The sequence below is a fragment of the Balaenoptera musculus genome, chromosome 3 (assembly GCF_009873245.2).
Source record: "Balaenoptera musculus isolate JJ_BM4_2016_0621 chromosome 3, mBalMus1.pri.v3, whole genome shotgun sequence".
NCBI lineage: Eukaryota > Metazoa > Chordata > Mammalia > Artiodactyla > Balaenopteridae > Balaenoptera > Balaenoptera musculus.
Genome location: NC_045787.1, coordinates 37,270,252 through 37,297,029, shown reverse-complemented (window position 1 = coordinate 37,297,029; position 26,778 = coordinate 37,270,252). Strand labels below are relative to the sequence as shown.

Sequence of the window (26,778 nt, the reverse complement as noted above, 5' to 3'; positions counted from 1 at the left end):
TACTTTCACACAGGCACCATGCTAAGAGAAAAAGAACTTTTTTTGCTTTTAAGGAGTGTAAAAGACAGAGTCATAAATAGGGAATTTTAATTATGAGGTTACTATACATATAGCTAAGTATTAGGGGCCACAGTAGCACCTGAGAGAGACATATACTCTAACCTTGAGGGTTTCAGGGAAAACTTAGAGGAAATGACATCTAAACTGAAATCAAAACAAACAGTAATAAAATAAAACACAAAATAAAAATAAAATATCAAAAGTAAATAAAGTGGTGAGGATTAATGATTAGCTAGGAAGATCAAGAGATGCCTGATCACAAGGTGGCTTTTGAATAACACGATGAAGATTTTTAGATTTACTCTGTAGTCAGTGGGTAAACTAGAATGGGCTTTAAGAGGACGAAGTAATATGATCAGATTTATACTTAAGATTATTTTGCTATGGTGGAATGGAATGGAATGAAGCAAGATGGGAAGAAGAAAGACCAATCTGGAAAATTAGAATAATCAAAGAAAGAAATGGTGGTGGTGGTCAGAACTAAGGTAGAGGGAGTTGGGATGGAAAGTAGCCACCATTCAATATCAGTCATTTGACTGATATTAAGGAGTCAAACTATCAAGAAGAATGTGGTGGTTAATTATAAATAGGGAGTGTGGGAGACAAAGGCATCTTGGATGCCACCCAAGTTTTTCACATGGGTAAATATGTGTGAGCAGTGGAGTCATTCAATGGCACAGAGCTTGGGAGGGCACAGAAGCTGAGTTTCATTTTTGACATATTTAGTTTGAAGAGTCTTTAAATGTCCAAGTTGGGGTGCCTAGTAGATAGGCAGATATACAGAACATCGATCGGGGCTGAAGAAAACAAGGGGGTCAGGAATTGGGGAGATCTGGGACACGACAATAATGAAATTAACTCAAAACAAGGGAGTTGATGGAGATTTCCCCGGATGTTTGGAGTAGGTAAAAATGAGGGAACAGAAGAGAATGTTAAGTTACACTGACATTTCCGAGACTGGAATAGGGAGTGGAGTCCATAAAAAGGATGTAGCAGTCAGAGATGTGGGGCAGAACCAGGAGTCCATCACAGAGGCCAAGGGAGAAGAGCATTTCCAAAAGGAAGCCTGATTAATCCTGTCAAAGGCTACATTCAAGCAAGTCAAGCAAAATAAGAGCTGTGTCAATGGAGCACAGGGGGAAACTACTGGACAGGATTGCTGTTCAGCTGAAGAGAAAAGCTGAGGATGTAAAGAAAAGAATACAAACACTTCTGTCAGAGAATTTGGCTTTGGAGGGGAGTAAAGCAGGAACAAAAGAATGAGGAAACAAGGGAGTTTTTATTTGTAAGCTTGTCTGCTTTTTTTTTTTTTTTTCTTTTTTAAGACAAAGGAACTAGTGAGAAGAAGGTGTGTGAAAGGGGAATAAATCATGGAAGGAATAGATGTGTTCCAGAGCACAAAGGGGGATGTTAACACATTAGCCACGGGCTCCTTTCCAACGAGATTGAATGACGGAAGAAAGGATCATCAAAAACAGGGTTGTGGGTACCTGGCAAAAAGTGAAAAGAGTTGCTACCTTTTGGTTACTGATTTTAATGAGAATTTTGATGGAATGTCATCTGGAAGAAAGTGGAGGAGTAAGAGGTTTGAGCAGGGTGGAGAAGGGAGGTAGAGAAAGAGCAACTACTGTGGAAAACAGGAGAGAGAGCTGAACAGGGAAGAGACTGTACTGGTGTCTCTCTATTCGGTATTCTTTCAACAGCTGATGTAGTACCTGGTATGTGAGGGCCCAGTTGAGGCTGGAGATCATACACTTAGGAACATTAATTGTCACTTCTGAGTTTCTACCTGCAGAAATGTGAATCAGCCTAGGAGTGGAGTAGGTAGGTAGACAAATCTCAAATGTAGTTTAGCTAAATGGGTCCAACAGAAAGCTAAAAGGACAAGTTTAGAGGATACTACCAAATGGGTCTCTGAGATGATAGAACAGGCTAAAAGGGGAAGGAGTAAAATTAGGAAGAAGTTAACAAAGAAAGTAAATGGGCCATGAGATCAAAGGTCTCAATGAAGTGGTAATAATAATATGAGAATTGGAAAGATGGCACATTGACAATGTCAGAGAGTCAGGTTATATGGGCTTAATATGCCAGAGTTTAAGCAGTTCCAGGAGAAGGTAAGTTCCAGAGAGTGACTAAGAGATGGGTGGTTAAAATGGCTGGACTGGGAAAATGCTTAAGACATTTAGTCAAAGAATTAAAGGCCTGTGCATAACAAGCAAGTCATCGAAGTGGCTGGATGTAGGGTTGACTGGAAAACTGCAAACCGGGTGTCAAAGTCCTCAGTCAGTGAGGGAGAATGACCTGGAGTTTGATACAGACAGCAAGAGGGAAGGGCAGGAGGTATAGTAAAATAGTCTGAGCTTTACAACAGCAGAGGATTTTGCATAGGATGGAAAAGAAAGTACTGGGGATCTCTCCTCCCTACTCCACATCTCTTCACAGTGGCTATTCCAACTTTCTTAATCTCTCTATTCGTCTACCTTCCTTAAGAAAGGAATGAAAGCCATCAAATGGGAATCCTTTTATCTACTTGCCATCTTACCTAAGAGCAGCTTTCTTAAGAGAGTTGCAGGAAGATGACCTCAGGGAAGGCCCAATCTCCACCTAAGGCTAGAAACTGACAAGCCTCAGTGTGATAGCAGCTAGAAGGATAAATAATGTTTCCAAAATAATCTTCCAATAGAAAGTGCCTGCAATAATCCAGGTACAAGGTGAGACATATGCCTCATTTAGGAATTGTCTAGATCTATGAATTCCAAGAGACCATTCTACCAAGTTAGGTAGGTGAGGGAATGAGTTAGTCCCCTGAGACCTCCCCAAGTGTTCAGAAATTGCAAGCTTTTCCAGGACAGAGAAGTATAGCAGGTGTAACCCTGTTCACCGACATTCCTTTTGCCCCCTTTCACTGTAACCCTCATAGTTGGGCAGGTCTACATCAGCAGTCCCCAACCATTTTGGCACCAGGGATTGGTTTCGTGGAAGACAATTTTTCCACGGACTGGTGGTTGGGGGGTGGTTCAGGCGGTAATGCCAGCGATGGGGGAGGGGCAGATGAAGCTTTGCGCGCTCGCCCGCCACTCACCTCCTGCTGCGCAGCCCGGTTCCTACCAGGTCGCGGCCCGGTACCGGTCCACGGCCTGGGGTTGGGGACCCCTGGTCTACATGACTGATGTGAGCCTGTGATACAGGAGAGGAAGTGCTGTGTGTCACGTCTGGACTGAGGTAATGAAAGGCCCATGTAGAATTCTCTAGCTTCTTTCTTTCCCTGAAATAGAGACTGAGCAGGGTGTGTTTCCAGATAATGAGCATACAAGATAGAGGCTCTCCAATCCTACTCCTTGAGTGATTATATGGAGCCCCCCATCAGCCAAGGATGGATGTAGACAGTAAGAGAGAACTAAGCCTTAGTATCAATAGAATGAAGTGGCTTGGATTTCAGAGTTACTTGGTTACTGCAGCATAACTAAGCTATACTCACTAAACATAGAAAACGTCCATGTTGGCCAAGAAAATCAAAAGCTGTGATCGCTGACAAGAGTGGATGGTGTGGAAAAAATTAGAGTAGTCGGTTTAAAGGTTCAGGCAGCCCAGCCTCCTGGAAAATCACATCTCGATAATTGGTGGACTAAAGTGTCTCTTCCTCGGAAGGCCAGAGGGTCAAACGGCAGCTTAAGAACCCCGAGGAACAGTGTAGCACCCCCTGGAGAACTCAGCAAGAAAAATTATTCATATTTAAACACCTTCCCCCAGCCTACCCGATTCCTTCGGCACAAACAAGGAAGTCGTTGTGAATATTTGTCCAAGATCACCAAAGCGATCATTTTCCTGTTTGAGTGCCTTGAGCCACAGCTCAACCCATAATATATCAAGATGCTCTTAATTTTCTGAATTGACAAAGCTATATAATAAAAGGAGTAAAATAACATAATGACTCATCTCATATTTTCTTTCAGTAAAGAATTTAAATGCTACTTGAAGAACACTTGAAGAGTCAAGCTAGAATTAACTTCTAGGCACTATATAAATATTAAGTTAGAACTTTCATAACTAGATTTTATACAGAAATGAGAATTATCTGATTTTTATTTCCCATCGTTATTAAAGTATTAATAATTTATGTCACACATGTGAGTTTGAAACTACATCAATAATATAAATTCAAATGAACTGTAGAATATTATCCAAAACAATAAAATATTTACCAATCATTACCTCCACTATCTGCACTGGAAGGGCGTGGTTCATGATAACATATTCTGATCTATTTCCCAATGAATCGCTATTTCCTGTGAATTCTCTTCTTCTGCAATGCCTGCTCACCAGGGATCTTTGAGGTTCGTGGCAAAAATTATGATAGTGGTTATAGAAGTCTGCCCCGAGCACACTCAAACCAAGGAGTGTATTTTGTTTGTTAGAGTTGTGTGTCAGAGTGAACTACTCTCACACGGCACAGTACAATTATTTGCTTAAGATAAATCCAATTGTTCTGTAGCTTTTCCAAGGCCAAACAGAAAAATACACTATGTAATGGAAATGGAAAAACTCTCTCTCTCTGGTGGACTTTGTGGTTGTCACGCCAACATCATCTATTCCCTTTTTCTTAGAAATGTTCCTACTGTCCATGACTATATCATATCTTCCGCAGGGTAGCTAATTTGAGGACATCTAATTTTACCCCCGACTCTAGCAATGGGACATGGAATGTAGGCCTAAAATAATCAGCTTCTGAAAGCATCTCCCCTCTTTGGATATGGGAAAGGAAAGACCACTGGAGTTGTCTGTAGCTATCTTGCAGTCCCTGGAGAAAGTGATACATACTAGCTGACATGGAAAGCAAGAGCCTACTTTTGGAAAGAAACTAAGTAGTTGAAGACATTGTTAAACTCTGAACTCATCAACCCAGAAACTCAATTTATCACCGAATCCAGAATTAGATAACCAAGAAAATCCTCTTTTATTCCAGCCAACTGAGTTGGGTATTCCGTCATTCTCAAATGAAGGCATCCTGACATACACAAATGTCAAGACACACAGCTTGTGTGTGTTCCATGCTCTGAGAATGATCTGCACATTCCAGAAATCCTGCTTGCTTCTCCGCATTCTCTAATCAACTACAAATAACACTTTAAACTAAATGCAAAAAAGATTAGAAATACCGTAAAATCTGCACTTCTGTAAAAGGAGCTTACAGTCGAGAGCAATTGTTATAAGTGGGACAGCTGAAGCCACAGAGATGTTGAATGATTTGATCTTCATGGGAATGGAGCTGCAGTAGAACCACAGGTCCTCTGATTGCCCTGCAAGCACACCACCTACAAAGAGACTTCACCCATATCCCGCTTCTGGGAAAGGAACAGGAGGCAGGAATAGAAAAATATGCCATTTGTGACACTTACTAAACTCCCTGCTTTCAAAGTAGCCAAACTGAAAAGATCATTTTTAAAAATCCATGTTATAAATATGGAAGTCAAGTGAGTCCTGGAAATCACTCCTGACACTGGTTCCAAATAACATTAGGTTAGCCCCAAAATATCGTCATTAAGGTTTCTGATAGGTTCACGTAATTTAAGCAGAAGTTGGATGCTGGCGCTCTATCAAGACTACATTTAGGCATTTTATCATTTTTATAACATTACATAAGATGAAGAGAAATAGAGCATATGAATATATATAAAACTTTAGCTGTCACTTATCATTATTCTTAATCCAGTATTTTTCAGCCCAGTCCAGGACAGCGACACATCTGTTATTTGGCAGTGACAAAGGCTACTGATTGCAGCACTATTTTCCTTCTCCAAAAACACAAACCTAAATTGAGAAATAATCAAGGAGAGAAATTCTCCTCTTTTCTATACTAATTTAGGAAGGAGAGTCTTTATTTCTTCTCAAATGCAAAGGAGAGAACCAGGCACACATTACAAATTTATCTACTTTCACTTGCTCAGACTGAAATGAATGATTAACATTTTCAGGCTGGTAGTCAAAATTGTTCACTCATTATTCAATGAACTTCAAGAACCAACGAGCTATAAAAGTCATCTAAGCTAGGAAACCTTCGCCAGTCTCCTTGGAAAATAGTGTGCATTTTTCTACTACAATAGATTACAAATGCTTACTGGAAATGTCTAAGTTTATGTCTTCGATAATTAACACATATTTTAATTCAAACTGTGGATTAGTTTATGCTTCTTTAATGCTAATTAAAGAATATGAATATTAGATACCTTTTTTTAAATTCTACTTCATATTTTCACAAATAAGTATGCAAGATTAAAATTATTCTCAGTGTGGCATCTAAAATAATACCTATGTATTTTAATGGAAGAAGTAATGTGTAAGGGGTTTATTTTGGTTTACTATTATAATTTGTGTTTATTTTTTTAGTAAGAAAAAATAGTTCATATAGCGCTGATTATAATATAGAACAAAATGAAGTTATGTTGTGCCTCTCTTACAGTAGAAGGTAGAGCAGTTCTAAATTTAGAAGAGAAAAATGAATTTACAGAAAAAAATGAATTTACAAAGTAAAAATATGTGTCAGTGATGTTAGCCAAAGATCAACTATTGCTGACACTGGCAATGTTATATCCCTGCACAATTACTCATATTATAATGGAAATTTTTAAAATAAAATATGAACACAATACATAATGAGGGCAGAAGCCACCCTAATTATTCATCTTTTTATTCCCAGTTAGAGCACCTGGAATAGTGTCTTCATTGTAATTGATATTCAACAAATATTTGTAAAATGAATGAACAAGGAATGAATGATGAGAAAATAATAAATAGCTCCTCTGTCTCCTGGGAGTTCAATGCACTACTTTCTTTTAAATTTAATTAATCCTCAACGTCCTTGTAAAACAGCCAAAGGGAAAATGTATTTGCATTACATCTGAAATTGATGGAATCTATAAGAAGGGTCAAAACATCTTCCTCAAAGTAAATAAAGTATTCACACTCTGGATAGGACCAGGGTATTTAAATCATTTCCTAGGTGGAAGGCTTTCAACTTGTTCCCCTGCTGCATTAATCACAGGAACTCTCCTCGGTCTCTTCAGGATAAATCCTTGGGATCCCCGAGATTGCTGCTAATCCATTCTCTTTACCATTCATTCTGTTGCTTTTAAAGTTCCTTTTCACTACCTCCCCCTCCTAATCCACAAATTTCCAGGTCAGCCCTAATTTGAAGCATTCTCTCTTGCCTTCCCCAAATGTACTCACACTTACCAGGCCATATGTTCCAGGGTTCAGGAACGAAAAAAAAAAAGTCATCACACTTGTATATAAGAGATCAAGAAAAACAGTTTACCAACATTTGAAAGTACCATTAGTGTTCTCTATTCACCTCTACTGATCCACAGCTAAGCAAGTAGTAGGATATAAATATATCCTATCTTCACTATTCATGAGGGTATTACTTATGAATTAGAAGTCTGACACAACGTTTACGTGACCTAATTTTGAAAATTTTAAATCGTATAAAGCCTCTAGGCTTAATTTTATAACAGAAAGATTAAAGGGACATAAGCAAGCATAGATTATGCTGTGGGACACTGGCAAGTTTTCTTTAACTTAAAACATCTGATATAAAAAAATGCCAAATTTCTACATGTCTGCAGTAACGAGGTGGTCATCACATTGAATACCATTTCTGTACTTTCTCTCCAGCAAGTAGAATTAATATGAACACATGAACTCAAAATGTTAAGTGACTATAAATAAGCCCAAATGATTTCATTAAAATTAAGCTTAGCCAAATGTTACTTTCATATTCTTGGTAGAAAACCTTTCCATTCATATTCAAATGCAATGAACAATACATAAGCAAAGGAAGTGGCATCAAATGTTATTCCCTGCTCTTGCTTGGTATGTATTCTATTATGCTTAGTTCAGATCTGGGTTTCTCCACTCGGAGAAGTAGAGAATGTACTGATACTTGGGAAAACAAGTTTTTAATGGCATAGCCTTGCCCAAACAGCAAAATTCCAACCATCTATCTATACACTGCCATCTGCCAATATGACAAATGGTAATATGTGCAACATTTACACTGCTTTGTAGCCAAAGCTCTAAGTCAGAGGATATGAAACAATAATAGCCATGAAATTAAGCACAGAAGAAAACAAAACATACAAAATGGTGTTAAACCATCAAAAAATATGTCACAGTCGTGTCCTCATGTTCCCTCTGGTCCCTGCACAAAGTCTGTGCCATTTTACACATGATTCTAACAAGCATGGTTATTTGGTTTCCAATCACATTATATTACAAGTAAATTGAAAAAGAAGAATGGGGTGTGGGGAGACAGAGGACAGAAAGTGGGAGATTCAAGGCTGGAATGTTCCTCAACCAGGTCCCAGTAACTACAGGAATAGTTCCCCCTTAATAATCACACTACATAGTTTGCTTTTTTACTTATTAGTCCTTGAACTCACAGACTTCCAACTTCAGGTTGAAAGAAACTCTGTTCTGATTCTTGCATCTCCTCCATAACTTCAAAACAAGGGCTTTAATTTTACTTTAAATAAACTGCTTCACAAGTAGCTGAAATTGGAATTAAATTTTATATGAAGCTCTCAATCTGACCTGTGAGAATAATGAATCTGTAAACTTGCTGCTCTAGGTATCAAAGAGGAATATTCACCCTCCTTTTCAGCTGCCCAAGGCGAATCCCTCTCATTTTAAGTAAACAGGATCTAAAAAATGCTTATAAGTGACTATCCACATCCAGGATGATTAAATGACTTTTGCCTCATAGGTCAGTGATCCAACAGCCCTTAAAGAATAAATGAACTGGATTCAAAGCCAAACTCACTTAATTTTTAGCCAAAAAATATCATAGGTATTGGGAAAACAAATCTCAATTGCTCAACTGTATTTTACTGAAAACATTTTTTAAAATGAAACAAGAGGTGACTTACATATGTCATTAAATTCCTGTCATTTAAAATTTCAAGAAAAAGTAATATTTTCTAATGGGATCGGATATATTTGATTCTTCTGTTCTTATATCTCTGGTAATATATATTCTTTTAAGTTGGAACTAAAACTCACTCATGCCCTATTAGTAGGGAAATTATCTATGCTAAATAATTAATTAATTAATTAATTACTATCTATAATTACACAGATATTATCTATGTGAATTAATTAATTATTGTTTTAGAAAACTAGGGTCTATCTTTCGGATTCATGAAAAAAGATAAAACTCAGCATTTTATAAAATTTCAACCAATTGCAAAATTTCTAATACACTTAAGTTATTCATGTTCTTTTCAGTAGGGTATCAAAAATAATTTTTGCTTGTTTATTTGAATGGCAATGAATGGCTTTTATGAAAATCAGGCATGCCCTCAGGTCCTAACAAAGGACATAGAACTGATGGATTTGTGCCAAATATATCAAGATTTTACTTTTTAATTTAAATATGATTTTGTAATTCTGTCCTCTTACCACATACATGGCTTCCAACATCACTTAGAAACTAACCCTTAGAAAGGGGAAGTCTGAGTTACTGGAATATGGAAGGCATATGAAAGCGAAACATACTTTATGAGACAGTGATGTTTTTCTTTACTGAGTGTGTTTCATCAATACACTTAAGCAAGTTTCAGGGGGAAAAAAATCAATTGATTTATTTGCCTATTGGTATTTCCTTAAAAAAAATCAATTTCCCCCAGTTTTAACTGTGATAATAGTTGCCCTTTAAAAACTGTAGATGTGTGCATGAAAAATACATATTGTAATAGACATGCACACAGACAGAGGCAGAGAGACAGAGTGAATGGAGGAGCAGTAAGAACACAGATGGTTTGCAAATGACCTCTATGTTCATTCACCCCTCCTGTTTCCCACCTTGCCTGGTGCAGCAGCTCCAATAGCCTTGAGAGTCACTGTCAAAAAAGAAAATGCATAGGGTATGAGAAGCAGGAGGGAGGGCGCTGTGAAAAATAAGAACGAGGGGCACTGATCCACGGTAATGGAAGAGGCAGAAGTAGTAAGCCTAGCAATAAATACCTGGTCCCAAAATAGCCTCTCTCACAAAATCTGAAGAGCTTTCCCTTCATTATATTGCTTCAAATTAATTTAAATTATCAAACAGATACTTTAATTAAACATGTAAATGTTGAGGCAATCCAGGCTATCAGAATGTATAAAGTTATTCCAGTCACCTGTTCCATCAGCTTCTCTAGCATGTAAAGGACATGGAATAAATGAGAAATCTGCTTGGGACCAAAATGTGAGGGGTAATTTAGAAGCAGAAATTAGGAATTATTTGCCTATCTCATATTACTAGCTCAGTAAGCCTTTGCTTGGTTATTGAATTTTCTTGATTATAAAACTCATGTTTTTAACTTGTTATCTCTAAAATATATATCAAAAGAAACTTCTTGACTACTATGCAGGAAGAAGTTGTGACATTTACCTACCAGTGTTAGCAAAAGTGATAGCTTAACCTCAACAGAGTATTTCACTTCATTTGATTGTCATTTGCGTTGGAATCACCACTTGTCTGTTGCATAAAGCTATGATACAACCCTGAAATAAAAGATTTTTTTTCCTACGGAGAGGGTCATTACATGTCAGACAACGTAAGAAACGTCAGGAGGAACTGCCAAATGTATCAGAATAACATGAAGACTTTCTAAGGATGGGGGGAGGCTGGTACAATAGGAGGGACCTGCCAAGAGAAGGGCTTTTATGGTGGCCTTAAAACACATTTTAGCTGATTTTCCAGAGAAACTACTTAATTTTCACTAATACATAATTCAGTGAAAGAAAGGGAAAAAATACAAGGTTAAGCAAATAAGAAATGCAGACAAAAACCTATAACTGTTCAAATTTTTTTTTTTAAAAGAAGGAGGCTTAACTATTCTAAAGTTATAGGTGAAGATCAGGAACCCAGAACTTGGGGAAGGAAAATTAGTATCACTGGAATGCTGCGGTGACCTGATAGTGGCCAAAAGTGAGTCTGAAGGATCTTTAGACTCTAAAAATGACGAAGGTTTAGACTTAGACTTTGTGACACTGAGAAAAAAAAAGAATAGCATGCAATTATACAAATGAACATATGCTATTGCTATCTTTTTAACGTTTGTGTACACTTACTATAGTTTTTATTAGAAGTTGTTATTCAATGACAGTGCATCTTGCAAATTTATGCCTTTTTAAATCGAGAAAATTTTGCATTTCCAAATCAATCAGAGCAATTGTCCTACCCAAAAAAGGGCATTTTCCCCCCTTATCCTGCTTGCTCCTGGGGCCCAGACTCCAGGAATTAGTCAGGCTAGTGCTATGAATAATTATATCAAGTATTGCCTTCTCTATTGTCCAGCACAAGTACTGTCCTGTGCAGGACACTGCAGAAAAGGATTAACTCAGGCCTTGGATGTTCAAACCCTGCACATTCCCAAGAAAGGTCTGTCTTTAAGACTGGCCCTTGGCCAGTTCCTAGGAAATGAGCTCTGAGCCCTTGGAATATTCTGCCTGATAAGGGTGTTTTTCTAGGCCTATGGTCTTGGATTTGCTCAGATAGTTGTGCTAACAACTGTGATTTATGGTAAACACCTGTTTGTTTGTTCTGTGGCTGGAGTCTGAGTAGCTGAGGTCAGTCATAAAGGTGCAGTACGGCTGTGACTGACCCCTAATGAAAGCCCTGGACACCAAGGCTCAGGGGAGCTTCCCTGGTTGGCAACACTCTGCACGTGTTATCACCAATCACTGCAGGGAAAATGAAGTGTGTCCATGTGACTCTACTGACCAGACACCTGGAAACTTGTGCTAGTGTCTCCTGGACTTTGCCCAATGAGCCTTTCTTTGCCCTTTGCTGATTTTAATCTGTATTTTTTTGTTATGATAAAATGTAACAGTGAGTTTAACAGCTTTCTGAGTCCTGTGACTCCTTCAGTCTTCAAGACCCCTTCCAAACATGTTACCTAGTTCAATCCTGAAAACCCTGCAATATGACTACTGCCATTTCACAGACAACAGAATTCAGACTCAGAGAGGTTAAGCCATTTGACTGGTTGGTTAAAAGAATCCGAATCAATTCTGCTATACCATGCTGTAATGTTACGGGCTATAAAGAACTGTTAAAATAATCTTATATATTTTCTTTGGAAAATATAAAATACAATTTCATAATCCTTGAAAAATATTTAGACTATAATTAATTTGTAAACACTGTCCAACTTACATTCATTAAGAATTTTATATATGTCTGTGGTGGTTCTAAAAGCAGTAATATGGTACCAGCACTTTTAAAAATTATATGATGTTCCTCGCCTACCTATCCCTCCACCCTAAAAAATTTTTTTCAGGGTAATTCTCAGTGCTTCCCATCTTTGAAAACCATATGGGTATGTGTGTGTGTGAGGGAAAGAAATAGATACATTATTTTCTTAACATCTACAAATGTACTTTAGAACGTTATCTTTGTATGTTGAGGGGGGAAAGCTTAAAATGCACTGTCATTTCAATGTTTTGCAGGTTTGTGCATATGCGTGTACGTGTGTGTACAAGAGAGAAATATTTCAAATATATTTTATGTTTAAGTTCAGTATTCAGCCACAGAAATATCTGATAGCACGAAGTCCTACTTGGTTTTATTTGAGCAGCGCACTGGCATTACTAAATATTGTGTTTCCGTGGTGACTAAAATTCTGGAGGCATAGAATTTTTGTATAGTTACTGATACTTCTTGGAATACGAAATACTTATTGTTTAGTACAGTTTTATGATCTATATTTGAATAAAATTTATAAATTTCTAATTTAAAATTGTGATTTTTCTTTTACATAATTAGCTAAATGCTAAAATCATAATACAGATTACCCATTTTAGTTTTGTGCCAAGACACTTTTATTTAATAATACAAAATAGCTAATGTTATACTTTCCTGATTTAAATTTATATGCCTGTGTAATGTGAAAAGAAATCCTGAAACTTTCTATAGATATGAATCTTAAGTTGGAAAAGCCTTGGCAAGCACCTGCCTTTTTTTTCTGGCTAATTTTTTAAATGGACTTTATCTTTTAGAGTGGTTTTAGGCTCGCAGCAAAATTGAGCAGAATATAGAGATTTCCCGTTTGTTCCCTCTACCCTCCCCACAAGCATAGCCTCCCCTATCACCAATTTTCCCCACCAGAGTGGTACATTTATTACTAATGATGAACCTACACCGACACATCATTATCACCCAGAGTCTGTAGTTTACTTTAAAGTTCACTCTTGGTGTTGTACATTTTATGGATTTACACAAATGTAAAATGACATGTATCTACCATTATAGTATCACACAGAACAGTTTCAATACCCTAAAAATTTTCTGTTCTGCCTATTTAGCCCTTCCCCCCCCCCGTTAACCCCTGACAACCCCTGATCTTTTCACAGCCTCCGTAGTTGTGCCATTTCCAGAATTCATATAGTTGGAACCATAGAGTGTGTAGCCCTTCAGATTGGCTTCTTTTACTTAGTAACATGCATTTAAGGTTCCTCCATGTCTTTTCATGGCCTGATAGCTAGTTCCTTTTTAGCGCTGAAAAATATTCCACTGTCTGGATGTACCACAGTTGATTTATCCATCCACCAACCTGAAGGACATGTTGGTGGCATCCAGGTTTTGGCAATTTTGAGTAAAACCGCTATAAACATCATGTGCAGGTTTCTGTGTGGACATTCAGTTTTCAACTCTTTTGTGTAACTACCAAGGAGTGTGATTGCTGGATCACAGGTAAGAGTAGGTTTAGTGGGCTTCCCTGGTGGCTCAGTGGTTAAGAATCCGCCTGCCAATGCAGGGGACACGGGTTTGAACCCTGGTCCAGGAAGGTCCCACATGCCGCAGAGCAGCTAAGCCTGTGCGTCACAACTACTGAGCCCGCGTGCCTAGAGTCCATGCTCTGCAACAAGAGAAGCCACCGCAATGAGAAGCCCGTGCACTGCAGCAAAGAGTAGGCCCCGCTCGCCACAACTAGATAAAGCCCGTGTGCAGCAAGGAAGACGCAATGCAGCCAAAAATAAATAAATAAAAATAAATAAATTTATTTAAAAAAAAAAGAGTAGGTTTAGCTTTATCAGAAAGTGTCCAAACTGTCTTCCAAAGTGACTGGACCTACATCTTGCCTTCCCATCAGGAACTCCTGTTGCTCCACATCCCCGCCAGCATCTGGTGTTTCCAGTGTTCTGGAATTTGGCCATTCTAATAGTTGTGTAGTGTTAAGCACCTGAATTCTGATTTCAAAGTACTTTTGAAATGTAACATTTCCCAGAATATAACTCAAAGGCTGAAAATGTCAACATGTCTCTGTTTTGAAAAAAAACCCTTTAGGAAACTATTGCCCTAAGTAGATTTTTCCCCACCAATTACTTTTGGCTAGAAAGAATTTTGTACATATTGGACATCAAGAATTGAGAATACTGGACTTCCCTGGTGGCGCAGTGGTTAAGAATCCGCCTGCCAATGCAGGGGACAAAGGTTCGATCGAGCCCTGGTCCGGGAAGATCCCACATGCCGCGGAGCAACTAAGCCTGTGCGCCACAACTAATGAACCTGAGCTCTAGAGCCCGCGAGCCACAGCTACTGAGCCCGCCTGCCATGACTACTGAAGCCTGCACGCCTAGAGCCCCGTGCTCCACAACGAGAAGCCACTGCAGTGAGAAGCCCAGGCACCGCAAGGAAGAGTAGCCCCCGCTCGCCGCAACTAGAGAAAGCCCGCATGCAGCAACGAAGACCCAATGTGGCCAAAAATAAATAAATAAATTTATTTTAAAAAAAAAAAGAATTGAGAATACTGGAAATTTTAAATTAATGACATAGGAAGTCAACACAGAAAGCTCATATGAAATCAAACTAGTATGATTTCAAAAAATTAAGTTTAAAATCTTTCTTGACCAAAGTTTCATCAATGGGGGGTCAAATTCAGCCAAGAATATGCAACTCTGATTGAAATCGCTTAACCGAAATTCACTGAAATCACCATTCTAGGCTGGTTTTCCCATACGGATGAAGTGATCCAAAAAGAATCAAGAAAGAATGTGGCTTGCAGTGAATTATTCAAACTTCTTTCTTAGTTAGCTAAAAATGAATATGACCAATCACTAGAGAAATCATATCAAATTCTGTAGTAGTAATAAAGCAATGACTGCTTTTCAGCTGGAGGGCCTTTTTTTTTGCTGCTGCGTATCTAGCTGTGGTGCATTTTAATGAGAAAGGATGACTGCATCAGCTTTTATCCATGAAGCAGATTTTAGCCTTCTGCTTAGGTCTCCCGCATGCCAATATCGAAGACTTTGTTCTGAAGAAGATCAATGACAAGAATACATGTAGATGGACAAATGTATTATCACAATCACAAATTCACTGTTAAGATTTTGCACATTGACTTCCAAATGAGAAACCTAGAACTAAGCAGATCTCGGTACGTGTGAGGTTCCACTGGTTCCCCTGAATCACAAAAATGTTCGTATAGACAAAACATCAACTGTTAACATGAATCCTTTTAAATATAAACCTGACCCTGTGTCCCCAGGAGTGCACTGTAAAGCAGATGATTCATCCTCTATTCATGTGTTACCAAAAGAAACGTGTGGCTGCCTAAAGTTTAACGACTGACACTGTCTAAAGAGGGAGTTTGCTTCCTGACTAATGTTGAAAACATTCTGAGAAATGCTGTAAAACTCCTTCAAGTAATTTTCTCTTGTGGTCACTGGGAGGAAAATGAGTTTACAAAATAGATGACCTCATTGATTTTTTAAATGTAATTTGTCAAAGAAATGAAACATTTAGATAAATTCTACATTTCTCTCGCCACCAACTTCTCCCAAAGTATATACTCCAACAAAGATGGCTCACTGGGCTTCCCTGGTAGCGCAGTGGTTGAGAATCTGCCTGCCGATGCAGGGGACACGGGTTCGAGCCCTGGTCTGGGAAGATCCCACATGCCGCGGAGCAACTAGGCCCGTGAGCCACAACTACTGAGCCTGCGCGTCTGGAGCCTGTGCTCCGCAACAAGAGAGGCCGCAATAGTGAGAGGCCCGCGCACCGCGATGAAGAGTGGCCCCCGCTTGCCGCAACTAGAGAAAGCCCTCGCACAGAAACGAAGACCCAACACAGCCATAAATAAATAAATAAAATTTAAAAAAAAAAAAAAAAGATGGCTCACTAAGAAACTCTACTGCAGTTACAGTGGCAGAATTTAAGAGGACATAATGAATCCTTCTGCTACACAGAATCATTATCTCTAATACTTCCTTATGAAGCTGACTTCTAATCATGTGCCAAACAGGGTCCTGCTAACTTGAGTGCTTTGATAAAGAAGAATAGTTGAGAACCCTCATCATAAGTGACTTCAATACAACTGAGGAGGGAGTGAGAGACCCAGAAAGATAAATCCTCATGTAGAAATGTTGGTGGCATGAAATGCCAAGTGCCTTTAACTGTCATAAAGCAAGGTCTGTAAAAATTACTGAAAATAAATTCTTCTGGGCTCAATGTGAATCGGCAATTTCCATTTATATTATACTGTTGTTTACTCAAAAACTATTTTTAATGAATAAGACAGAGTCTACCAAAGTGTTTTCCACAAAATGACTCTCTCGAGATGTTGCAGATCTGTAATCAAATAAGTCTGAAAAACCCTGAATACTTCATTCACCTCTTGGGTATGCATAATGCACACTAACATACAAAACTCTCTAAAAAGACAACCATTAAAATTGTTTCATATTATTTAACTAATCATTTCCCAGACATTATTTGGCCACATACCTAACATCTAATTAAACAGTTTGGGAAATGCTATCACATAGGAAAAATATTACTATCATTTAAGAAATATTCGGAAATACTATATTCTGGGCACTCTGCTAAAATAGTTCTAGTCTTTAAACAGACTACTGATTTTTTGTGTGTGACATTTTATTTGACTTATCATTGTTTCTTTTACACAGCTCTATCCTTAATAGTATTTTTGGTTTGTTGTTTTCCAATTTTGCCTGAACTTTTTTCTGCACAGATGTGAAAGCCTAACAAATGTAAAGTAGTTCTATTAGTCTCTGGCTCAATTCTATACTTCAAACACAGTAAATATTCTACAAACGATTCTTGGATAATAAAAACCCGTATTTGCTTTTTAAACAAAACAATGATGAAAATCCAAATAACTAACTACAGCACTTCAGGGTTGGCTGACAAATCCTAAGAACATTTTCAGGCCATTGGGAGGGTCTTTCCAACCTACATTTCAAAATGTTCAGAAAGAAACCATCTTGGTTGCTAATTTCGGTATAAGGAAAATTGATCTGACTTAAGTGGATGTCTCCCTTTTAAATTTAACACTGGAAAATTTGCATCCTCCATTTAATACTAAGAAGGTGTCAGCCACAAACAGGATGTCACCGATATGCAAATAAACTACACTTGAGACCTGCTGTTGTTGTTATTATGTAATGGATTGGGACTAATCTGTTTATAGTCTCATCCCACCCTCCTCAGATTTCATTTTGTCTTCTCAGTCTCACCTTGTTCCACTCAGGGCCTCACTCTATCCTCTTGTTGTACGTGAATACATTATACATTTTCACGGAGATGCTACTTGGGGTCAAAGAAAGATTAAATGAACCAGTCTTTGTGATAATAAAAAACATGATCTGGATAGCCAAACCAAGAATATTAGGCGACACGTTACAATCGATAAACCTTGAACAGCTGCTGTATATGCTTAATGCACTAAGTTAATACAAACTGCTGTTGAGTGGAGAGATGAGGTCAATAAACAAATAGTAGTGAGTCAGTGTTTAGAAGGCTGAGAAACATATGAATGGATGGGGAAGCTGGCTCTTGAAAGCCAAGAATGGGGATTAAATTTGATACGGAATAAACTTTGGTAGCGTTTGAAAGCTTCTGAGCATGTAAATGCTATGATTAAATTCACGCTTAAAGAATTCAAGTATAGGGCTTCCCTGGTGGCACAGTGGTTGAGAATCTGCCTGCCAATGCAGGAGACACGGGTTCGGGCCCTGGTTTGGGAAGATCCCACATGCCCCGGAGCAACTAAGCCCGTGAGCCACAACTACTGAGCCTGAGCGTCTGGAGCCTGTGTTCCGCAGCAAGAGAGGCCGCGATAGTGAGAGGCCGCGACAGTGAAAGGCCCGCGCACCGCGATTTAGAGTGGCCCCCGCTCGCCGCAACTAGAGAAAGCTCTCGCACAGAAACGAAGACCGAACACAGCCATAAATAAATAAATAAATAAATAAATAAAAATTTAAAAAAAAAAAAAGAATTCAATTATAAATGACCTGGATTGGTGAGTAGCTGTTAATCAAGTATTTTAAAGCACTTGGTTAAAGTGATTGACCTAAGTCAAGGTGATCAGGGCCCAGACCAAGTGTAAACAGGGGGAGGGATGAAGGTGCCAACCATGATTGCAGAGGAAGAGCTGGTGGAGCTTAGGAGGCAAAGAGGACGGTGGGACACATGAAACCTGAGACTGTGGTTCCCCACGCGAGGCTCAACTGATGTGATACCGCCCAGGGAAGGGCTGAGAAGAGAAGTTTATCTTAAGGAGAAAATGATGGGTTGTTTCCTGTGTTGGGTTGAAGTACCCAGCATTTAAGTGAGATGACTGAACAGAAAACCTAAAGTATGACACAATAAAATAGGAATGACAAGGCTTATTAAGAAAAACATATTCCTGATTAGTCTTTCCTGGGGGTACATGGAAAGTAGGATTTCAGAAATTCAGAGGATGAAAAAAAGAAAGATTACATATCAATAACTTGATTAAAATTCCATACAAAGTCAGTGGCAGCTGTCTTAAAGCAATACTTATCTACTATAGCACAATATCCATCCAAAAGCCAACGTGTGCAGAGAATTACAAAATATCTTTAAGGCTGATGGAATTTCACTTTTATTCATTTTTTTCCCCCAATGCTGCAGAAAGAAATGATGGGGAATTTAAATGGGTCGGCCGGATACCTGCATAAGGATTCCACAGCCAATGTACGTAAGTTTCCTACTATTAATGCTTAGCACTGGGCTCGGGCACTTCCCCTGCCAAGCAGTAGATTTTCAGTACTGCTCCTGGCAGACATTCCCTAGCAATAGTGATCCCTTCCCAGGCTCAAACATTCCCTACTATTCTAGTCTTGCCAGTTCAATCAATGCCCCTTAAAACCTCACAAAAACACTGACTTACTCTGCAATATATCCCTACTCTGCTTCTTACTAACTCTGTTATTTAAACTATCCAAGCCTCAGTTTCTTTAGCTATAAAATGTAAAACAGCTGACAAAATACCTACTGGTTCTTCCTTGTTGCAAATACAGGATGTAAGGTAGGCAAAAAGCATAGCAGAGGCTATGCCCATAAATATGATTAGTAGTATTATTTTAATCCATGAAATAAATGGATTTTAAATATGTTTTTAATATATAAGCTTCAATAACGTTAAACTTGTATTAAATTGGTGGTTATTTTAGGTCAGTGATTTTAAAACTCATTTACCAATGAAACGTTTTTCAAAGAAAATGTTATACGGAACAGAAAAGAGCTAGAGCAGCTGTGATTTACAAAGGGATGTGAAAGCCTGGCTCTCACACATTCAGCTTCCTTCACACTCCCTTCCACCGGTCACCCCAAACTTCTAAGGTAGGTTCCCAGGGCTCCAGGGCACACACTTTTAAAAAAAAAATCATCATTTTGGATAATAATTGGTAAAACCAAAAACTATGGAAAACAGGTCCCCATTTCTAACATTTTTTAATTTAAAAAAAAAAAAGATCATTCTTTTCATTCTGACACCTTCAGGGGCACTTGATGGTTTCAAAATAATTATATGTTTCAAGATTTTAGAATGAGCATGTACTTCTTTCATAATGAAAACTGATGAATCTTTTGGAGATGATGGAATTACTTCTCCACCCTCCCAATTCCCCACCTCCTGCACGCACGTACATGCCTCCTTTCTAAGAAAATCAAAAGAAAACAAATGCACTTTGGCAATCAAGTAGATTGTCTCTTTCCATAGTATTCCATGAGTAAGGAATTATACACTGGGAGTCCAGGTGGGTTAGGGTCCCCAGAAGATGTGCTTGATCACCAGAGTGGTGTTGATTTTTTTAACTGAATTAAATACTTTTAGAAACCAAACTCTCCAGTGTACCACAGTCCTTATAACTCTCTATTATCCTAAGCAATTGCACTATCTGTCTCCTGAAAGCATTTGAACAGGGCAGAGAATGGGGCTTATAACTTGGGTAAGCAACTTCTGGATTCATAAGAAATTCCATTCCAAGTGACGTCACCAGATTGGGGGCTTTTTGAACTATTTGAGTATCTCTATACCTGGTCATTTGGGTTAGGAAATTGTTTTTCACCTGCCAGAAGACCTTTTAGCATTCATTTAGTGATTCATTCAACATCAACTTACTGAGAAAATATATAGTACTAGGCAGTGCACGAGGGGCTGGGCAAATGGCAATGAATAAGACAGACCCTGCCTCAGAGAGGCTTATGGCCAGACAGATGATCAAGTAAACAGGAGCTAACAATACAATGTGACATGATTTTAGAAACACCTAACAAAATCAAACAGGGTAGAGGATGCCAGGAAAGGCTTCTCAGAGGGGAATTTGGGTTAGCAAAGATCTCGACAAGGAAAGCTGACTAGGGTTGAGAAGTGGGAGAGGTGGGAGGGCAGGATGTGGATGGATGTGCAAAGGCCCAGGAGAAAGAGGAGGTAGCACGTGATTTGAGAGATTGTGGAGTACTATTGTTAGTGTCACACAGAATGCTCCAAAACAGTTATGTGGACAGAAACTCCTAAAAGAGAAGAGTGCACTTCAAAGATGTCAATCTACCCATGACCACATGAAAAAGTGTCTATTCATTCAATACAGGGTGTACATTTACAGGCAACTCTGAACATTCCACTGAATATTAAATTTCTAATTTATTAATAATTTCTAATATAAATTTTAGATTTCTTATCATGCACACTCCTTGACTGGAAAACTCCTAATTCAATAAACATTTCTTTATTTTCATATTCTTTCTAAAGGAAAGACATTAATGTCATATTTTTAGGTGAAAAACTCTTGAGGTCTCAAGAGTATAATACAGTCTTTGGATGCATACATTTTATATGCATATAGACATAAAAATTCTGAAAGAATAAATTCTAGTATGTTAATAGAAGATGGAGAAGTCATGTTTTTTTTATTTTCTTCTTTTTGGCTTATCTTTTTTTCCTTTTTTTCCTTTTTTTTTTAACAATCAACACTTAAAACTTCAATTATATCTTCACAATACTTTTCTTGCTAGAAGCTCACAATCAGGGAATCCCACAGGGGTCCATGGCCAGGCTCATGTGGGGCTTTCTCCCTGCTCTCTCTTTGTCTTTGTTAACCTCTGGCCCCAGACACTCAGCCTGCTTCCCCAGCCTCTCAGTAGCTGTCACCACCCACTTTATCCCTTCTGTTTCTTCTACCACTAACTGCACAACTGACCGCAAGTGAGATGAAGGACCATAATCCCAAACCTTAGTGGTCTTGAGGAGTTTACTGCCAACCAAAAAAGGAGAAAGAAAGAGGCAGGAGATCACAGCATGACAAAGTACAAGGAAGGAATGACTTTTGCATAAACTTACAAATTGTATACAGTTGAGGCTTCCGGTTTTATAGTTCTTAGCACACCCCTGAAATGGGGGGCAGCATTCGGTAGGAGCCTACAGCAGGCCCTGGACCACTGATGACTGTGGAGTTCTTCCAAGAAGCCCAGGAGTCAGAAGCATTATAAGGACCATTGCTACAATGAGTCAATCTTGCCCTATGTATACCACAAGTTTTCAAGCATATGTAGATGGTATTATCAATTCTTAACATTTAACACTTTTCTCATTATTTCTCAGTCAAATGACACTAACGCTACAACTCTCAAGTAAACATCTGCATAATGTTTTTGATGTTCAAGTGTCTCAAAGAGGTCTCAAAGAGGTTGGGAACACTAGTGTAGAGGAAGGAGCACAGGTCTCTGAAGTGTGACATATGGCAGCTTCATCAGTAACTGAGTACATCTGAGCATGTTTTCTAAACTCTCTGAGCCTCAGTTTGCAAATCCAATCCAAAGCTGAGGATAATAATAATTCCATGAACCTTCCCATGAGGGAGAACTAAGTGAACCCACTCTTCCAGCTGACCGTCTGCTCCCCCTCAATCCTCACCTGAAGTCCACCCAGGCAGAAGAGCAAATGGTAAAAGGAACTCTGCCCCTCTCACAGCCTCTGAATGACAGGCCAATTTACTAGGACAGCAGCCAGTCCTGACACAGTGGCCTCTTGGCATTTCCTCTTAGCCACAGAAACACAAAAAAATTTACATGTAAAAAAAATCTCAATATTATTTCTTTTTTTGAAGGGTAACATGTAAGATCAACTTTTGTCCTAGAACAAAGTGTAATTGTTCTTGGAGAGTGTCAGAGACAAAATAGCAGATTGTTTTATCTACGACGTGAATTGAAAATTATTCTTGAAATCATTTCTCGAAACTAAATGTTTTCAATGGTTTAGATGAAATGATAGTACAATATAATTCATGATAAACATGTACTATCTCTCCATAAGATCCCCACCTTCCTTTAATCGAGAAATCAGTCTAGTTTTCCCGACATGACACTATTAATTGAATGTTACAAGTTGATAAGCATATTAAATCAAAACAGAGGAGGATTATTTGATTTTTAAATGCCCGACTGACACACAGCAATGAGAAATACATAATAAATATCAGATTCTAATGTAGATAATGTAGTTCATGAAAGCAATATTTTTTCTTCTGGAAAATTTATTTTCTGCCATTAGCTACAAACCCATAAAGGGACAATCATTAAGGGTACTATTATTACTGTACCAAAACAATCTTTTATATATTGGTTTATAGAATAAGCTTTTGGGAAGACAAAGCAATCACATCAACAATTCACAACACATCTTTAAAAAGCAGGCTGTTCCACATTAGATATGCAAGTTCCCCATTATTTAAATCAGGAACCAAAGGAAAAAACTATCTCTTAGTAGGATAACATAGAAAAGGAAACTTCTCTTACTTTAAGAGCAGCCATGGTGTTTGTTCCTACAGTGAAAACTGACGTTATCTCAATTAGTTAATTATTCATCCCAACCTGCAGGCCTTGCTCCTGGAGGCGTTCATACCTTCACCCCTTGCTGTGTTGAAACTAGTTCAGTAATTTGCTGATAAACAATCTTAGTGCAGTATCTAACAGATCTTAGAGATTAAGTGTAAGGTTCACCCCCTCCTTGTACAGATAAGTAAACTGAGGCCAAAACAACTCTACTATCTTATTGGAAATAGTAAAGCTAGTTAGTTAAAAAGCCTACCCAGGGCTTTCCCAGTCCGCACCTCTCATGAGATGAACCACAATTGTGAAACAGACAACTCAAGCAGGTATCAACCTGACTGCATGGGGAATGTTTTCAGTGGGCTACACAGCATATTTTAACTATAAAACAACTCAAGAGGTTATTAGTCATACACCAACATTCTCTGGATAGCAAGGGTAGGAGCAGCGTTAATTTAGTTGAATCTCTTCTAATTTATTCTTTTTATTCAAAAATTATGGTACTATAGGAAATTGAGAAATACTGTAATTTTATTCTCCCCCAATAAGTCCATATTACATATGTTATATTTTCAACCAGTAAATCAAATCAATATACCAATCCTGACACGTAGGTATACTGTGCATATGGGAAACCTGAATAACTATTTCAATGAAAGCTTTTTTGAGATGTACATTGCAACACAGATCCTAAGCATTTTTAAGATTCGTATCAATTCCAAGCTTGTAAAAAATGTATTTACAGAAGAGAGCTTCTTTTGCAATTTATATGATCATAAATGTTTCCACTAGCTAAGACATATTTTGGAATATGATCAAATGGTAGTGAATGTCAAGTCTGAACAGCAAGGCTAAAACTCTGACAGTTCTCATGTGTGGCCACTGCTCTTTTAAACCACTGTGTCCCCAAAGGGCTAACAGGGAGAAAATTCTACCTCCACAAGTGAAGACAGCAAGGCATATTTTAATGATTACTTTTCATTTAATCTCTAACTCTTAAACACAAAATTGGATTTGGGCTTCTTTCATACTGTTAACAACTTAGTATTAATATATGCACCTCTCATTCTTCCTCTTCAAGGAAGAAGTTATACACTCCAGCTACATATAACTCCCAAATTCTTTCCAACTATGAACACCAAAATAGGACTCCTTAAAAAAAAAAAGTATGGAGAATTGGCACACTGCATGTTTATGTCAACCTTCAGAAAACATGGAAACATGCAGCCCCAGCTCACCAGAAAAATCACCACATGTGATCAAGCTATTCTGTGACATGTTATGTCTTATGCCCAGTATTCAGATTTTGCACTCGCCTATGTCAACCCCTAAAGCCTCAAGAGCTGGCTACTACTGTAGAACAGATTTAACACGAAGAGTGTGAGAGCTCTGTTCATGGCCCGCGGCGTGATCTTAGAAACACTTGAATCAAACATATTTCCTTCCCCTCTGCTATTTAAAATCGAGGGACCTCAGGCTTGGCACGTGGCTAAAAGACAACAACAAGAGAAGAAGAAGAAGAAGAAATACCGGAACACGGAACACGCTAAGAACAAAGGAAACACAAGCCTGTGAACAGGAAATGAAGCAACTCTGTACACATAAGTACCTTTTGGGGCCGCCAACGTAGGTGAAAGTAAAGGTGGAGTCTGAGTATCTGAAATCTGAAACGAAAAGTCTTGTTAAAAGCTACCCCTGGAGTGGATTTTTCACCCTGGTCATGGCTCGGGCCCCCCATTTGATGGAGCCGAAGGGAAGCCTGGCGGGGCGGGGCGGGGCGGGAGGCCAGGGCTGGAGAGCCCCGAGGTCCGCTCTCCGAGTGGTGCGGGAGGGGATGCCGCGCACCCCGTGCCGGGTGCCGCGGGAGGCCGCCCCCCGCAACAAGTGCCGGGTGCCATGGCAACGGCGGGAATTTCCCGGTCCGCGCAGCCGGAAGCGGCCCCAGCCGAGGTCGCGGCTGCGAAAGCAAAATCCAGTCGCTTTCCCGGGGTAGCAAAATGGACGAAAGGCGACCCCCAGGCAGGGGCGGCGCGCGCCTCGGAACCTCGGGAATCCCTTCTCTTTCCGGGGCATCGCATTGCCAGTCGGAGGTACTAGAGGGAGCAGAAGGGGCGGGAGATCGGCCCAGCGCTGCCCCCCGGGGGGCCTCGGTGCCGGGCGCAGCCGGTCAGCGCCGCGCAGCGCAGCGCAGCGGGCTCCATTCCCGGCCGCCGCCGCCGCTGCTCTGCCCATTGCGCAAACCCGGCGGGTCCAACCCGCCGCCTGGGTCGCTGCTGCTGAAACCCCGGAGGCGGGCTCGGACGCTCCGGGCGTTCACCGGGGACTAAAAATACAATGCAAGGCTCCCCCGCCTAGACCCCCGCTCGGGCCATCAGGGTTCTGCCCCCAAAACTAGTGGCCGCCCCAGACGGGGGGAGGGGAGAAGGGGAGAGGCTGGCACCCCCTCCCCCTTTTGGCTCCCGCTACCGCTGCAGCAGCTGTTGCCAAATGAACCCGGGAATGGGGACGTGCAACCCACCCCCTATCCCCAGCCACACACGTCGCGGCCAGAAAACTAGGAAAGGGGGTGACGGGCAGGCAGAGGAAGCTGGCGCTGGGTCCGAGGCTCTGGAAAGGCGAGAACTCACCTGCAAACAGGCAGTCCTTCTCAGCTCTGGACTTCTGGATCACGACGTCGATATCCTTCTGAATTCGCTCTTGCCTTGAACACATCCCCATTAAATAAATCCCTGGAAAAGAAGCAGCCGCTATTTCCACCCCACCCCACCCCCTCGCACGCTTCCAGCTTTCGTAAATATTCAGTTAAAAATGAAACCTCTGGCCGAGGCAGGGGCTGAAGGCGAAGTGGTTTCGGAAGTGATCCTGGGTGAGAGAGGAGGAGGTGGTGGAGGAGGAGGAGGAGGGGGAGGTCGGCTTTGCATTCCCAGATGTGACCGCCCAGCTGCTGCTCGCCGCTGCTGGATTCCAATTTCTTCCCCTCCTGACAATGGATGCTGATGACACCGAGTCTCACTTTCTCCCTCCCCCGCCCGGACCAAAGGCCGTGCGGGTCCGGGGGTCCCGGAGACGGCCGGAGAGCGATCGCCCGCGGGGCGGCGGGCGCCGGCGAGGGGCGAGCCCCGCTCCGCCTCACGCGCGCACACCCCTCGCGGCCCGCACGCCGGCCTTCCACACCCGCGCACACTCGCGCCCGGGGGCGCGGCGACCGTGCCGAGGCTGCTGCAGCGCCGCCCGCCGCAGACCCTCCCGCGCCCGCCGCGCCCGCCGCTCAGTCACCCGGTCCCGGCCGCCGGGGCTCTGATAGTATCCGCCATCCGAGCGCAGGCTGGATTCCCCAGCCCTGCCGCCGCTCGCGCCGGGGGCTGGGAATGTCGGTAGTGAAGACTCCCTGGGGCTCCCAGCCCGTCCCCCACCCCGCGCACCACCACTTTTATGAATTCGACTCCACGTTCGGAAGGAATTATGAGTCATATGGAAAACCCAAACCTGAGTGGCTGGGAGGGGGGAAGAAGGGAAAAGCAAAAGCGTTCAAAATGGAAAATAAATAAATAAAACGAACAAATCTTTCCTTGTTGCCACAT

At 40.3% G+C, this 26,778-nt stretch overlaps 1 protein-coding gene across 4 annotated transcripts in view; it reads right to left on the bottom strand.

Annotated features, from left to right (window-relative positions):
* The window catches only part of PARP8 (poly(ADP-ribose) polymerase family member 8), a 175,720-nt gene extending 149,171 nt beyond the window's left edge, over positions 1 to 26,549 (bottom strand). For 3 of the 4 annotated variants that reach the window (XR_005019442.1, XM_036848602.1, XM_036848603.1), the window contains exons 1-3: positions 26,013 to 26,289; positions 25,825 to 25,926; positions 24,807 to 24,861 (exon numbers count right to left, since the gene is read on the bottom strand). Coding sequence is in view for 3 of the 4 variants with exons in the window: in XM_036848602.1 (XP_036704497.1) it covers positions 24,807 to 24,861; positions 25,825 to 25,926; positions 26,013 to 26,118 (263 nt within the window). In the remaining variant the exon portion in view is untranslated. Of the gene's footprint in view, positions 1 to 24,806; positions 24,862 to 25,824; positions 25,927 to 26,012; positions 26,290 to 26,473 lie in introns of those variants that run through there. The other variant, XM_036848604.1, reaches the window with a different exon arrangement.
* Positions 26,550 to 26,778: the final 229 nt, after the last annotated feature.